Below are 16039 nucleotides of genomic sequence, written 5' to 3'. Positions count from 1 at the left end.
TGAGCCAAGACTAAATTAGTTTATATTATTGAGCCATTATCAGGCTGAATTAACTGCAAAGAAGACCAAGAAAAAGAGAGTAGAGCTAAAGATGTAGCTCAGGGCTAGAGTGCTTGCTTGGCATGTACAAGGCCCTGGGTTCAATTCCCAGTACTGAAAAAAAAAGAGTAATGATACCAATAGCAAAGATAGTGTCACTACCGGTAATAGCAACAATAAGGACAGCTGCCGCTTCCATGGTGCTTACTACGTGCCAGCCCCTTTTCTAAGTGCTTTAGAGGTATTAGCTAATTTAACCCGTAGTACAACCCACAAGGCAGGTAGGAACCCTACTTCCTGCATTGTCAGATGGAGGAACTCAGGTCCAAAAAGATCAGAAAACTTGGCCAAGATCACATAGTGATGGAGAAGCCAGGGTCAAGCCCAGACAGCCTGGCGCTAAAGTCCAGGTTCACACCAGGATGAAGCACTACGTGACCTTCCCTGGTCTAATATTCTTTCTGAATGCTGTAATGTCAGTACTGATGCTGTGATGAGCGGGCATTAATATAATTAATTACACACCGATTTCTTCTCCTAGCCAAATGTCCTTGTATGGCAATTCAGTTTTCACATTCTTTAGATACTTGGTTAAACTGAAATAATCCTGGGCCGGGGATTTAGCTCAGTGGATTTAGCCACTCCCTGCCTTGCAAGCGCAAGGACCCGAGTTCGATCTCCGGTACAAAAAAAAAGTGTGTCATTTCCAAGCTGAAATAATCTTTTTTCCACAAGGATTTGCTAAGTTTCTCTCTCTCTATCATTCCTTCATTTGTTTATTCATCCATTCACATACTTAAAACATCATGCACTTAAAGACTCAAATAGAACAAGCAAGCCGGGGTTTAGCTCAGTGCTTTCACCGCCTGCTGCGCAAGTGCAAGGACCCGAGTTCGATCCCCAGTACCAAAAAAAAAAATAGAACAGGCAGAATTTTTTAAAAGCATAACACCCTTCCTTGTCCCAAAAAAGGCCAAGGGTGTTTACACAAAAGACACTAAGTACAGAAAGGTGAGAACAAGGCAAAGGTAGAACAGGGCCAGAAATGAGACCCACACAGAGACTCCCACAGGCTGTAGCTCACTGTGGGTTGAGCAGAGCTGATCCTCGGCTTTCTTTAGTTACCTCTGAATTCATACATGGTGCAAAGGGTTGCAGCTGACTGTCAGACTGTATTAATTACCTCCTTCCAGGGATTTTAATGTCTTGTAAATTCACAGCCTCAAGGTGAAAAGAAACTAATTCCTTAAGAAGTGCGTACCTCCTTCTGCAACCAAGACACAAAATAATTTCTCATGGGTCCTTGGAGGTCAAAGTGCTACAACTTCATGAACAACGCCCTCAATGACATCCTTGCAATAACCGCAAGGATGAAATGTCACAGGATTGTCTCTGATGAGTGTTCCAAGGAAGGCCACTGGCATCACACTCTGATTTCCAAGATGAGCGATCGATTCAGAACCTAGGGTGTGAAGGGTGTGGGCTCTGAGCACACTGTTCTCAGCATAGAGAGCAGGGGCTGAACTGCTTGAAACAAGGTGATCAGAAAAAGGGACTTGAAGTTCATATGACATTTAGACTCTTCTTCCCTAGGCTGGGCTGTTCCCAAGACTCCAGCCCTTGGGAATTGGGATTTCCTTTGCATTATTTAGAATGTAGCATGAGTTACATCATATTCCCTGTCCAGTCCATCGCAGGAGTTTGTGTTCACCCCAGGGCTTGTCCTTTTGCCCTGTACCACCAAGCACTCAGGCACAAGTTGAGTGATTGTTGAAGATGTCGACGACGATGATGACGGCGACTGCTGAGAAAGTTAAATGAAGGTGTGAGAGTATTCCCCCCATCTCACCAGGAACTCTGCCCAATCCAGTTGCTCCATCTGTTGCTACAATCCTGCAATGTCCCCCCAGATTAGGCCTTTTGATGTTAGCACTTTCCCTGTTTGCTCTCTCACAATTGTGAATAGAGTTGTCACAGGAAAGGGAAGGAAGAGACAATTCCTAATGACCACACTTCATCACTGCAGTGGTATCCCCAAATAGTTATGGGGACCCCTCATCCCCTTTAACTCCACCAAAGAGAACATCTACTACTTGGCAGCTTCCTGACTGCATGCCCATCCAAGAACAAGTCTTGTTCGTGAACTGAAACCCAATGGTCTGTGTTGTCTCTAGTGAATCTCAAACAGCACAAAACAGATGAACAGAATGAGCAACTATCAACGAGATAACTGACAAACCGTGTTGAAGAGAGAGAAAAAAGAAAAAATTGAGGGTGGAAGGAATTGACTGTGGCAGTCTCTTCAAAGAGGATGGAAAGCTGTGAGCTGAGGGGATGGGATCGGATAGGATGGGATGGGATCAGAGTGTCGAAGGACGGTTCCTGGGGGGATATGGTCAGGAACAGATGGCTACGTGGAAGGCAGAAAGGCCAACTGGAAGAATCATTTGAGTGAAGGCTGGATTAATCTTCTGACGAGGGAGCTAGGGTGATGCATAAACACAAGGTACAATGTTTGTTTTTGTTTGTTTTTGGTACCGAGGATCGAACTCAGGACCTTGCACTTGCTCGGCAGGCGCCGGAACCACTGAGCAAACCCCCAGCCCACAGTGTTTGTTTTTATTTTGAATATTCTGGGCAGGTAGATGACTCTGGAGAAATCCTGTACAGCTTATAAGAGTAATATTTTGACACAATGAGGTTATAATTTTTAAATATTGAAACTGTAAGAGCATGTGTACTCCAATGAGATGTTGCCAATCAGCTATCAGATATGGCACTTGTCACAATGGATAATTTTGTCATGTAGTAGTAGAATATATGAGATTTGTGTTGACAGGTTTTGAAGTTTAAGAGTGGTTCCAATAGCTGTCTTATGCAAGATGACTTCTCTAGAATATGGACAACAAGAGGAGGGAGCTCCCACAGTAGGAATCCAACAGAGGCCCAGGCCAACTGTGGTTTACCCTGAACCATGGATGTCCGCTATCTTGGTATTTGCTGGAAGGGAGCATCACTGGAGGTTTCCCATCAGGTGATCTGAAGAATCCTTCCTAAGACAAGGCAGAGTCTCCTTAAGGAACAGGAGTCTTGTCCGTCCTGTTCCCCTCCCTATGGGACAGGCAACTGTGAGCTCTGCTCTCTCACTGGTCATTCCCACCCACCCCACCCCCAGGCCAGCATGGTTTCCAGATAAGAACCTGGGGAGGTGACAGTGGCCACACACCCAGAGCCAAGAAATGAAGTACGACACGTTTTCTCATGTCAGTTCCAATTCCCCCAAATTTTTCATTCCGTACTGACATGTGGTGCCGGAAACTTTAGGTTTGAAGGTGATTATAATGATCAAAACATCTTCCCCTGTTTTCCACCTGGAGTGAGTAAAGGACATGCAGCAACATTTTCACGAGATTGGGAAATCATGTTTCAGTCTCCCTTCTGACACTTCCAAGATGTCATCATAAATCCCATTCAACCTCCACACCAGGGAAAGCTTTTCTGCACAATGTTGGACAGCTCAACTAGTAAGGAAACTCTCCTCTGTTTTGAATGGAAATCTGTCTCTTTATAATCTCCACTCACTGGTCCTAGGTCTGCCCTGAGGTTACACGGCATGGTTGCTGTTTCCCACACGGTAACCCCTAGGACACCAGAAGAGAACTCTCCTCCCCTGGAAGTCTCCCCTTCCCGAACTGAGTATCTTCTCCTCCCCAGGAGATGATGCTGTTCTAGGGCTGAAGCCCTCTATCCCAAGGCCCCCACCAGCCCTGTCCCTCTTTTCTAGACCCTTTCTGTCACCTAAAAGTTCCTGGTCTGCAGAGCAGTTGTAACACCATCATCTGGTTTCCCTGCTGGGCTGAAATACTTTCCAAACATTCCAGAAATTTGTTATGGTCCTGGCAGCCAAATCCACAAAAGCCAGATCCTAAGCTCTCACTGAGCAGCCCAAGAACATGTTCAAATCATCCTGTGGCTGGCTCAGCCCATGATAGACCTGCTGGACACCATTCGGGCCCTGGGATGAATCATGAGAGTCTCTTATTGTTGCTGTTGGCTGCCCCTCACCCCTTGCCACAGGTCCATGGTTGTTGGGACAGACGCCCCTGAGTGTGGAACCCTGAAGACACACGCCACATTGAGTATGCCATCGCAGTCCCCCAGTGACGAGTCCTATTTGAGAGAGTGAGTCTCAACCAGGGAGGTCCTGGGCATCTGCCTCAGGGTTTCTGGCAAAGGATCATCTGTAAGGCCAGAACCTCCAGATTCCTGCCCCAGAGTTAACTGAGGACCCCGCCCCAGCACAGCAAGTCAGCTCTGCCTGGCCAGCAGCTACACCCTGACAACTCCACCCTCCTCCGTGCAGCAGCCACAGTGTTAAAGCGTATGCCTCTTCTGTGTCCCCAGCCACATCACGGTACCCTTGTGTCCCACCTTGAGACAGGGCTTCATCTGCCTGACCCTCCCATGGCCTGTAGACTAGAAGCTCCTTGAGAAGTCCCTGAGTCTTAATTCTGGGTCCCCAGTCCTAGCACAGAGCCTGGCAGGACGTAGGTTCTCACATGAGATGTTTTGGGTTGAAATAAACTGGTCTCTCGGTCCCATGTTGTCAAGCCCTACCTATGTCCAATGAGAAAGATGGGAATGGAGGGCCCTCTTGTGGGAGAGGGCCAGGAGGGGACACCACAGCTCTGCTGTATGGCTCCAGCCCAGCAGGACAGCCCAAGGGGTGAATGGCACTGCTTCCCAATCAAGGTCCACAAGCCCCTCATTTGATCCCTTCTAAGATCATGAACTCTGTTTCTCTCTGGCTAGAGAATGTGCTCCAAACCCCAGCCCATCTCACAAACAGAAATTGGGGAGGAGAGCCTGGCTGAGCTGGGGCAAACTGATTCTACCCCCAGTAATTGCAAAGGTTTACCATGACCCAATTAGCCTCAGGAGCAGAGTGCCTTGTAACTAGTGTGTGTGTGTGTGTGTGTGCGCGCGCGCACGCGCGCGCACCAGGAATTGAACTCAGGGCCTTGCATTTGCCAGGCAGGCACCATACTGCTGAGCTACATCCCTGGCCCTCCTTGTGACTATTTTATGGCACCCCGGGACAAGGAGCAAGAATGATGTCCCCCCTGCCCAATGCAAACAACACCCCAGAGGTGCAAGGAGGCCCAGTGTAATGCAGTGTCCCATGAGGACGGAGGAAGTCAGAAGCCACGCTGAGCAGCTGGATCTCCACCACTACACTCAGATTCTGCAGGCTCAAGTAGTCTCTGCCACCATCCCACATAAAACACACAATGCTACCAAAGAGCCCTGTCAAGCCAGCTTCTTCTGTGGTTTCCGTGGTGACAAGAGCACCATGTGGGCTCCTGACAGCAGGAATGAAGAGCTCCTCTTCTCCTTCCAAAAGGCCAGCATAGAAAAGGGCTGCACTTACCTGCTAAAATGAAGATGCCCACGAGAATCAGGAGGACCAGCAGGTAGAGGCCCACGACAGCATGCTTCAGAGCTGACAGCGAGCCAAGCTGGGTACAGCACCCACTCGCCCGCCGTTTGTGGCACGGACCTGGAGGAAGGAAGAGGAAAAGACACTTGAAAACTCCACAAGCTTAGTTTCCTCTTTGGGTCTTGTCTTTCTCTGATGCACACAGATGTTCATGTAGAATCTCTCCCAGACTTCCTGCACATCTGTAATGCAGCCACCTTGATGGGGAGCTTCTAGAACCATCACCAGGTGTTCAGCTTCTAGCTCTCCTGCCATCTGGGCTCAGAAACAAACCAGATGGGGATGTTCATAGCTCATGTACTCACACAAATCCCTCTGCTGAGGCAGTCCAAGCAGCAGAGAAACGGGCCTGAATATGTGTTCTTTACCAAATGTCATTGTCTCACGTGATACGGGAAATAGAGAAAGTTTTCCGAGGAACTTGCAAACTCAAATTTATGCAGTGGTTGGGAAGGGATGGGAGTGAGAAAAATGGGCCAGGTGGACCATGGACAAGCATGCCTGCTCTGGCGGAGGCCGCCACCTGGGAATGAGGGCCCTGTGTGACCAGACCAGAATTTTTGAGACATGCTAGAAATGATGAGGGTATATCTCCCTATTTTTAAATGCTTGTGATGAATTTAAAACTAAAAACACAGGGGAGTGTAAATGAATGACATTTGCAAGCCAGATCTGACCATCAACTTGCAACCTTTGGTTTGGATTTACCAGATAACTTGGTAACCCCACCCTCACCAGCTCCCCTACCCCCCAGAATGGAACAGTGAAAGGTCACTGCTGTAGTGGACTGAGGGACGGTGTAGTCCAATCCTGTTGATTTGCAAGTAAAAATGTCAAGCACTAATTAGTGGCAAACCCTGTGTCGGGACCCAGATGATCTTTCAGTTGAATTTGTCCTTTGAAGCAGCCAGCTGAGACAGCCCAGGAGAGGCCAGGAAGCTTACTAATCTTACTTGTTATGTCAACTCAAAGAGCACACTACCACCCAAATCCCAGCAGGGCTTGCAAGAATTGCTGCAGGGCATGTATGTATGCCTCCTGTTATGCTTATTCCCTGCCCTCGGTGAGCAAGAGGCCCCTCCAGTGAGAATGTCCCCTACTTTGATGGTGTCGCTCACTGGAGTGTGCTATATGTGAAGAAGGTGTGGAGCTGAAGCCTGGCAAGAGAGGTAATCACTGACAATTTTTAATGTTTGAAAGATGGTGGAGTGTTTGATGATAAACACTTGGTAAGTTTCATTTGCAAGGAGATATTTTAGGGCTACGCTCGACCTTCAAGCTTCCATCACTACTTTCCTGGTCTCAAAAATGTGGTCACTGTGAGGGAGGAGATGGTGGCTCTTGATGACCCTAGAAGTCAAACTGTCCTGTACTCCTAAAGCTATTGTTGCTTGAGGAACATTTTCCCATTAATTCACTCCATTTTATTACTAAATACTGCTTTTCCAACAGCTAAGCAGAACTATTACATAACATTTCCATTAAGCATTGGGTACAATGTGAAGCAAGTTGCACAGAAATACAAATTCGATGACCAGTCTCACAATTCCTTAAATGTTAGCAAATTGAGAAGAGTCAACTTGATTTTCTGCTAATACCCGAACAGAGCTCATCTCTCTACCTCACCCTAAATGCTCTTTTCTAGGGTTCTACACCCCTTTCCATACTAGAATGTAGCCAATTTTCCTCCCAAATCTGTAGGCTGCGGTGGCATCTCACTTTTTTCTTCCAGGAAGAGTCAATAGCTGTCTGATTATAACTTAATAGAGAAAAGTCTGTCTCCTTCAAGAGCCAGGTCTATAGGCAGAGCATTGTGTAGTGCTGTACAAATATAAGTCCTCCTCATCCCAATGGTAGTGGTCCTCCCTTCCCTGAACATCACAGCAGAAAAGGAAGAGGAAAATCACACAGCCATAAATACGTAGGGCTAACTTGCAATTTACTTTCATCATTTGCATACATATTGCTAGCTCAACACAGGAGTAGGTCAAATTGCAATGATATTGCTATATTTTCTCTATAAATAGAGCAGTTCCTTTGCCCTCTACATGAAGCTTCTATTTAATAGTGAGCACCTACCCATGACAACTCCCTTTGTCAACCAATACAAGGAATCTAGGCTTTCTTCTGAAAGAGTTGAATTCTTTCAGCAAGACTTGATTGCTTTGCAAGCTAAATAAAATCTAAATATTACATATAATGGTTTTGGATAGAGATTTTTCACAAATGATTAGACAAGCAGAACATGAAGGGTCTGGCAAGATTCTTAGAGAACATGGTTGCAAGGGAAAGAAAGAGAAATAAAGAGGAAGTTAAGTTATTAGGCAGCCCATACACAAAGTGGGCTTTTTTCTTCAAGTGGTAGCAGCAGGCTAGCTGAGTGGACTACTCAATTATTTAGGCTTAGTAAAAGATTAAAAATACTCCAAAATTATACAGTCAACAAGGCTGGTGGAAAAAAGTATGCTTACATTTTGTTTCTGTTTTTGTTTTTTAAGGAAAATAAATGGGCTATAAGCCAGTAGAGGACACAGAGGAATTTTCGAGGCCAGTCTCTAAAGGTGGTGCACGTTATGATTCCTACAGCATGACATTCTGGATAAGGTGAAAGTCTAGAGATGACAAAAGATGAGTGGTTGCAGGAGCTAGGGACAGGGACAGAGCGGAGGAGGAGCTAAGCACGGGGGACCTTTAGGGCAGCGAGACTGTGTGTGATACTGTCTCCACGGGTACATGCGATCCGGCTGTTTCCCCAGATTCTGTGTCTAGGCGACATCTACAAATCAGATGCCAAATTGCTGGTCCAACTACTTACCTCCCTCCTGCAAGTCACCCCACCTAGAGTCACCTTTTCCGAACCAAGAAGCTGATTCAAGGCCACTTCCCTCTCCGCCAAGCAGGTGTGTCCCAGCCCTAATCCCGGACAGGTATCAGACAGCTAGAGAATCCCTGCAGCCCAGAGCCCACTTGTATTGTTCAAACCAGTCAATCACGAGTCTGACCTCTCTTCCCTTCCTCCCGCTCGGGCCTGGCCAAACCCGGCTTTTCCTCCATGTCCTCCATGGCCCGGTCTGGCATGGCCGGTCCCTTCTCTCAAGAAAAGTGAGAAACCGGTCCTTCTTTCAATAGCACTGGCTTCTCTTCACTGACTTGCAGTCATAGCTCTATCAATTATATCCACGTATAATTTTAAAGCAATGCATTATCGCATAAATGTCAAGACCCAGAGAAGGTCCAGCATGCCACCTCACTCCAGGGTTGGTCTGTGTGTCAGACAGAACATGGCAGATGAGCTGATGTGTCACTTCTGAAATGGGACAAAAGACACTGCAGCCTCCTTCTTGCTCACTCCTTCTGCTCTCTCTTGGATCATTCATTTGGGGAGCAGCCAGCTTCCATGTCACAATCACCCCATGGAGAGCCCATGTGGTGAGAGTCTGAGGCCTGCAGCCAATAGCCTCATGAGTGAGCTTGGAAGCAGATCCCCAGCCTAGTGTAGTCTTCATAGGGCGGTCCCCTGGCAGACAGCCCGACCCAGCCTCCTGAGAGACCCTGAGCCAGAAGTACCCAGCTAAACTGCTCCTGGATTCCTCTCACCTTATATCAACTATAAGCATATTGTGGAGCAAAAACTTTATCTGAAAGAATCGACAACCTTGTGGCTTTCCTTGTGTACCCATGACTTCCTGAGAAAATGTGTGAGGTATGCATTTATGTTTGTTCCACTGCTAAATCTGGGGGCAACTTGTTACGTGGCAGTGGGTAACTAATACACCTACAATAGACACCAGGAGATGTAGGGACATTGAGCCATGTGAGGGAGACACTCACCTCCATCCTTCACACCCCACTCTCCAGTTCTCAGGCCAGGGCCTGGGACACATGGACCCCCCAGCAACTACTTGTTCAATGAGAGATCAGGATGTAGCCACTGCCCTCAGAAGCCCCCACTCGAGAGGAGGAAGTCTCGTGAATGTGAAAGGAGAAGAATGAAGGAGAGACAAGGCATGGAGCCACTGTGTGCAGTTGCGTTGGTTCTGCCTCCAGAGTCCGCATGGAGGAGGCCATAGCCCAGCACGCTTGAAGGACGAGCCTTTCCAGAGGGGCTGACTTCCATCCTCTCTCTCTTCAGCTTTATCCTCCCATGGACAGTTTCTATAAATTTGACAATTCTACCACTGAACCACCAATGTTGTCTGTAAGTTATTAAAAATTTGAAGGCTGTGGCTTTGAGAAGAAAATGTTCTTCCTCCATGTGAGAACAGTTCTGAAGGAAGTTCCCGACGAAGCTGTTAATTATTAAATGGTGTTGTTTGCAGACGTGGACACACTTGTGACCAGGCTGATGAGGAATATGGTGAATGACCACCACCGTAAAAACAACAACTGACAAACACTCTTCCAAGCTCCAAGAGGATCATGGGAAAGGTTCCTCCATCTTGCTTTGGAAGTGAGGTGACCTCTCACAAGATCAGAAAACCTAAGGACGGGGGCTCAGAAGGTTTAGAGAGGGCAAGGCCAGTGGCTCAGAGCCAGGAAATAGACACTAAAACATCAGTGCTCAGTGACTTGAAGAAAGTGCAGAATGTCAGTCTGGAGACATTGCTTATCTCCATGGAGACCATGCGGCTCCCTGATGGCCCTGGAAGTGGGCAGAGATCCCCATCTTCAGGAATCTTCGCCTGACAGAGCCTGCAGGACCTGGCCACAGTACATATCCCTGGGCTATTACTTTCTCAACATCACTGGTTTTTTTAAAAGTTACATTTATTTAAGAGAGAAACTTTATATCATCACAAGTGGAAAATTAAGATTTTTCTCATTATATGTTAAAACAAATACCAAACTATTAAAATAACAAATTCACACCAGCATAGGGCTCCAAGTCTGTTTGCTGAGTACCCCTGTGCTGCACACAGTCACATTCTGGGGAACACTGGTGTTAGAACCTTACACACCTGGCACCATCCTCGTTATGGATGACTGTCGGTCTGCATTTCTGTCTGTCACATCTTCCGAGACAGGCTGTGTCTCCCCTTGCCCCACATGGTGCTTTGGGAACAGCAAAGCCTCGACAGGTTCTTTGCAAGAATAAACCCATGTGCACAACATTTATTTTTGCTATAAAGATCATTTCTTATATTTGCCTTGTGCAAATTGACACATTGACAAATTGTAATTGATAAATTCTAGTTGGCTATAAAAATATAATTTGGAGCAAAGTTTTGTTCTGAAAAAAATAATAAAAGCTTGGCTTTCCTTGCCTATCAGGACTCCTGATTACTACTTAGTACCCACATGGGTAAACTGTATGCTCCATACCTTGGAACTGAATGAGAACCTTACAACTGGCTCAATATCGAAATCATACGTGGAGCTTCTTAGACCTTTTGAGGCCGGGCCCCACCCTGGACGCTCTCATTCTGACTCAGTGATGAAATCACAGATCCAGGCACCAAAGTCCGAAGCTCTGCAGTGAGGCATCTGTCATATCAGCCCAGGCCACGAAAACACATTCTTGGAAAGCAAGTGAAGAGTCTATTATAAGAGCTCCATTTATTGGGGAAAATCTTTTAATTTCTTTTTTAATAGGACACACTCAAAATGAGGTTGTCTCAAACTATTTTGTTATTCCCAGAGATTAGAACCATAGGGGTTTTTAATAATTCGAAAAAACTTTGCCCGAAGCGCTTTTGCTGGAACACTGTATGCTGAGGATGGGGAAGTGCTTGGTCAAAAGCATTAAAGAAACTGAAAGGGAAGTTTATATAAAAAATCAGGGAGCCTGGAGGGTTGAGCTGAAGATGAGTGGGGAGGAGTCCCCCAATGCCACAGGGACCTGGGGGTCCTGGCCTCCCTACACCCCTAACACCCCGAGGAGAGGGCGCAGCCTTGGGGCTCTGTGGAGGTGAACTCAAAGCCCGCCCCTGCGACGCACTGACCGGGGCAGCATGCAAAGCATCCTGAGCCCTGCTCTCCAGCAGCACAACCTTTCCTTCCAAACATAACCTCCAGTTTCTTGAAAAACAGTAATTTAATTTCTTAGCAATAATTCCAGACCATTTTGGGAGTCATCCGTTTGGATTCATTCTCCTCCCATTTGCCTTCCGTTTGTCAGCAACTAGATCTGATAAAAGTGGGTATTTACTGATCCCCCCCAAGAAAAACAGGTCTAAACCACACAAAACAGAGGACATAAATGATTCCATGATCAACACTTAAATTTTAACAGCAACAAACACATTTTCTTTTTGCTCGCTTTGGTTCCACAGCCCATGCACAGCAGGTGGAGACAGGGTTTTATTGCTGGGAGGGCCTCAGCGTGGCTCATCCAAGGATCTGCATTAAAACCACCCAAGTCTGACCTCATGAGCCCCAGCCTCAACATTCCTGGTGGGTTACTCATCACCCACATTGTTTTCATTGTACGGTCTGCAGGGCAAGAGGCAGCCAGCCCCAAATAACCTCTGACTTTGAAGCTGCCTCAACTTTGCAGCTTTAATGGGGATCTCCGCTCACCTTCCCCCAGGAAAGGGCAGAAGAAAGGCGTGAGGCAGGGACATTGCCAAACCAAGCCACACTCCAGGAGCATGAGCAGGGCCGTGGGACAAGTCCTCCTGAGCCTGGGAGGGTCCTGCACTCCGAGATGTGGTGGTGTACGCCTTTGCTCTTCATCCTGCCTCCCAGCAGAACAGCTCCGCAAGCCTTCAGAACCTGGGGAGGGGAGAGTGAGCTTTGTGTGCTGAGATGGCTATTGGCTGTGAACACCAAGTGGTCTTCTGCAGGATCAAGGAGTCCTAGCCTTTCCTACCCATTGCTAAGAAGGGAGAGCAGTGGAAGGGGGGCAGTCAGAGCCAATTCCATTTAGATTTCTTGATGACCTAGGACAGTTTTTCCTAGCACTTCCAGAGATATCTTATCATTTGGGCACTTCCCTGTAAAGTATTCTTGAAGACAGTCTCAGCATTGTGCTGTATTCCACAAGAGGAAGCACAAAGACGAAGGGCCCCTGGTGGGTATGCACCTCCTTTTGCAGCTGAGGTTGAGGGATGGGGAGAGAAGCCAGGAGGGAGGGGAGAAGAGGGCAGCCAAGGTGTCTGCTGGTCACTGAGACCTGAGTGGGGGAAGAGAGCCAAGGAGCCCCCAAGAAGAACAAAGCCATGGGGCTGGCTGAAGAGGCCGCTGTTCTTGCCCCAAATGGACAGTGCACAGATGGAAAGAAACGCAGTACCAATGCAGGAGAGACTCAAACAGCAGCAAGCTCAGGGTTCTGCCCAAATTCTGCCAAAAGACTCTCATCTTGCAGAGCAGCCCTGGACCCCAGACAAAAAGATTCCCAGTTCCTCTCCGGGCTGCTTGTGAAAGACAGAAAGTCACCTGAAGATGTTTGCAAAGCGGAAGCTGGGGCTCAGCCACTTCCATGACAACATAACTACTCTTTCCAGGACCCTGGTGCTACCTCCCTGTCACCTCCTCTTCTGTTTGGGTTGGATGAACTGGTTTCTTCTTTAGGCAGGAATGGGTAAGTTTAATTCTCCTGTCCCTAATTCTACATCCACTACCGGTAGAGTTGGAAGGGTCTTGTGGGTGTCTGGTTTTGACAGGAAAGCTGAGATCCCAGCCCAGGCCACCAGTATGCAACTGAGCAAGATTGTGCCTGAAGCCTGAGACTCTGTCACCTCGGCACAAAAAGCTTCCCAACAGAGGGAAGCTCGGAAGATCAACACGAACACAATGGACCTGTGGCATGTGGTGGGCCTGGAACCAACAGTTATCTTATATAGATATTTGTTGGAAAATTCTGGCCATTGATGGTACGACAGATGATACGAACAGAATTGCAGCTATAAATCCATGCACATAGAGATTTCTCAAGCAACCACTCCAAGAGAGTAATGTGGTGTTTGATGCATCCATTCCGGGCATGCAGCAAGTGCTCAGTTAGTGTCTGTTGACCATTGTCTTGTTAGGAAATAAGACTAATAAACTAAACACAAATTTAATGGGCACCAGGTTTCCGGTTTTTGTGTTTGATGTTTTGACATCTGGGGCCTTGCAGACCCTGGAGGGCCAATATTTGGAAATAACAAATGGCTCATTTAGGAGCAAATCTTTCACATATGAATAAGCCAGGTCAGATCCCAGCTTCCACCACTTTCTTACTGGGCTTCCACCCTGCAGGCCACTTTCCACCTGCCACTGTCACACCAGAAAGCCATGTTCCTCACTACCAGCGCTCTATCTCCTGAAGTCCACTGAAATTATTCACACCAGCCCAGTCTCAAGCCAGGTGATTCGGCCTCATCTGTTCCTCACCATGGAAATCACAGCAAAGGCTCCTGCTATTTTTTCTCTGACCCCTCGACCTCCTGACTGGGCAGCATGCTTCCCCATGTGGTCCCCATGGTGTGATCTCTGAACTATGAGTAAGAAGTTATCTTTCCATGGCAGAAGCCCCCCCCCCCCCGTTGGCCTCAGCTCTGCAGCCTCCAACAAGGTGACACACAAAGCTTCAGCTGCCACCTCCCAAGCTCCAACTCAGGCTAAGCACCAGATACAGTAATTCCAGACACCACAAAAACGGTGAAGGTGGGCATTGTTACTCCACCTCCTGCAGATGAGGAGGCTGAGCTCCGAGGTTAGGTGATTTGGCCAAAGCAAAGGGCAGAGCTGGGCTGTCGGGTGGGGTGGAAAGGAGGAGAGGTGAGACCTGGAGAGAGCCGGCTGTGTGACAGCAGGGAGGGGCTTAGCGAAGATGGGGCAGTCATCCCTTCAGCACTCACTGCTCCAGCAGGGCATAGCAGTGAAGACAGCTGACTTCCGGGCTCCATCTCTTCTGCCTGCTCACTTCAGCCACAAAATGAGCAGCTCCCTGTCCTGCGGGGAAAGTGGCCCCAGGACCCAGCCTAAAGGGAGGAGATTCCAGCCCCCCACGAAGGGAATGCCTGGAGCTGTCTGCTGTATCTGTCTTGGTTATCCCAACAGACTGCATCCAGGGCACAAGAGATTGGAAAATTTCTCCTCTCGACCACCGAATTTGCTTTTGTATCCTGGGGCTGTTCTGTTTCTGAGTTTTCTTGGAGAACATTTGCCCTCCCCCTAACCAAAGGTCATTATATCCTACAATCTGGGACCTGCGAACAAGACTTCAGAACTTCAAACATATACCTAGAAATAGAGTAGCAAGAACAATCATTTTTATATTCCCAGTCATAAATCACAGCTTTTTCACTAGGAAAGCCAGTCACATGAGGGAACACCCCAAAAGTCAAGGGCAGACCCTGAAAGCCAAGGCCTTCAGAGACTGCTGTGGGCATCCGAGAGCTTGGCAGATTCTTCCCACATCTGCCTCCTCACAAGGTGGTAACCCTCTTGCCTTTAACCTCTCAATTGCCTTAAGGGATCCCTAATATAATAAACCTTGGGACCCTAGAGATGCTTAAAAAAAGCAAGAGTGAGGAACCAAATTCCAGGATAAAACCTCCTAGCTAGGGGACAAAGTCAACTCACTTTTACTTATTGACAAATTACAACTATTACTCTGTCAATCAATACGCACCCTCCCCCAATCCTGGTTGACATTATTCTTATCTAGTGGATGAGGCCACCTAGTACCAGGGCCCGGGGCCCTGGGTGAAGCAGATGGCCCACTCCGATGCCGTGACTTCACAGGGCCAATCCACGCAAAGGTGGGGCCAAAGGTCGAGACACCCGCAAAGGACAGAGCAGTCTCCTTATGCCACTGCCACCCTTAGTCCCAAAACTGAGGGTTGGGGGGCAGTAACTAGAGCCCAGAAGGAGACCACTCGCCGAGGGGACCCCCAGCCCAAGGTGGCCCCAGCGGGGTGGGAGCTGGGGGATGAGTACACACTCAAGCCCACCTACTTTCCTCCTTCTGGCCCCTGCCAGGGCTCCCCATGGCCAAACTCAGCAAAGCAGAGGGCAGGGTACAGGATAAGGATGGAGACGCAGCAGACCCCAGCACTGAGCCCGAGCTCAGGCACCCAAGGTCCAGACAGTGTGTGGCCCGTGGATTCCAGCCCAGGCCTGCAAACTGCAATGTGTGGCCTTTCTCACTCACCAAGCTGCTCCCACCTGGCTACCAGCTCCTCCAGTGCCACAGCCCTGTCTGCCCAGGCACGTAGCTCTCTGCTCTAGTCTGGCAGGACGCATTCCTGACCATGCTGTAGCCTGAAGGAGTTAATCCCCCTACTTTTCTCCTGCCCCAGAATCTGCTTCTCCAACCTGTAGAGGGTGGTGACCCCATGGAGGGCACTCCCAGACCCTCCTGGAAACCCACTGCAGCCTTGAGCAGCTGCCCGGCAGCCCTCAGCTCCACCAAATGAGCCAGGGACATTTGATGGATGGGAAGGTAGATGTGGAGAGCTCCCCCAGGAGAATAATTTAACTTTATGGGGAAGGAACGAGAAGCCCCTGGACCCAGCACACAGCCCCACTGCAGGCGTCCCGGAGCATGTGTAACTCATTACGTCCACCAGC

General features: G+C 48.2%; 1 protein-coding gene across 1 annotated transcript in view; it reads right to left on the bottom strand.

Moving 5' to 3' along the window:
• The window catches only part of Scara5 (scavenger receptor class A member 5), a 97688-nt gene that overhangs the window by 74835 nt on the left and 6814 nt on the right, over positions 1-16039 (bottom strand). Inside the window, exon 3 of the mRNA XM_004848404.4 lies at positions 5471-5599. Within this exon, the coding sequence (XP_004848461.1) occupies positions 5471-5599 (129 nt within the window). The remainder of the gene's footprint in view (positions 1-5470; positions 5600-16039) is intronic.

Source organism: Heterocephalus glaber, unplaced genomic scaffold, assembly GCF_053883595.1.
Source record: "Heterocephalus glaber isolate CG9 unplaced genomic scaffold, H.glaber_assembly_v1.0 deba00001460, whole genome shotgun sequence".
Classification (NCBI taxonomy): domain Eukaryota; kingdom Metazoa; phylum Chordata; class Mammalia; order Rodentia; family Bathyergidae; genus Heterocephalus; species Heterocephalus glaber.
This window is presented reverse-complemented; position numbering and strand designations above follow the sequence as displayed.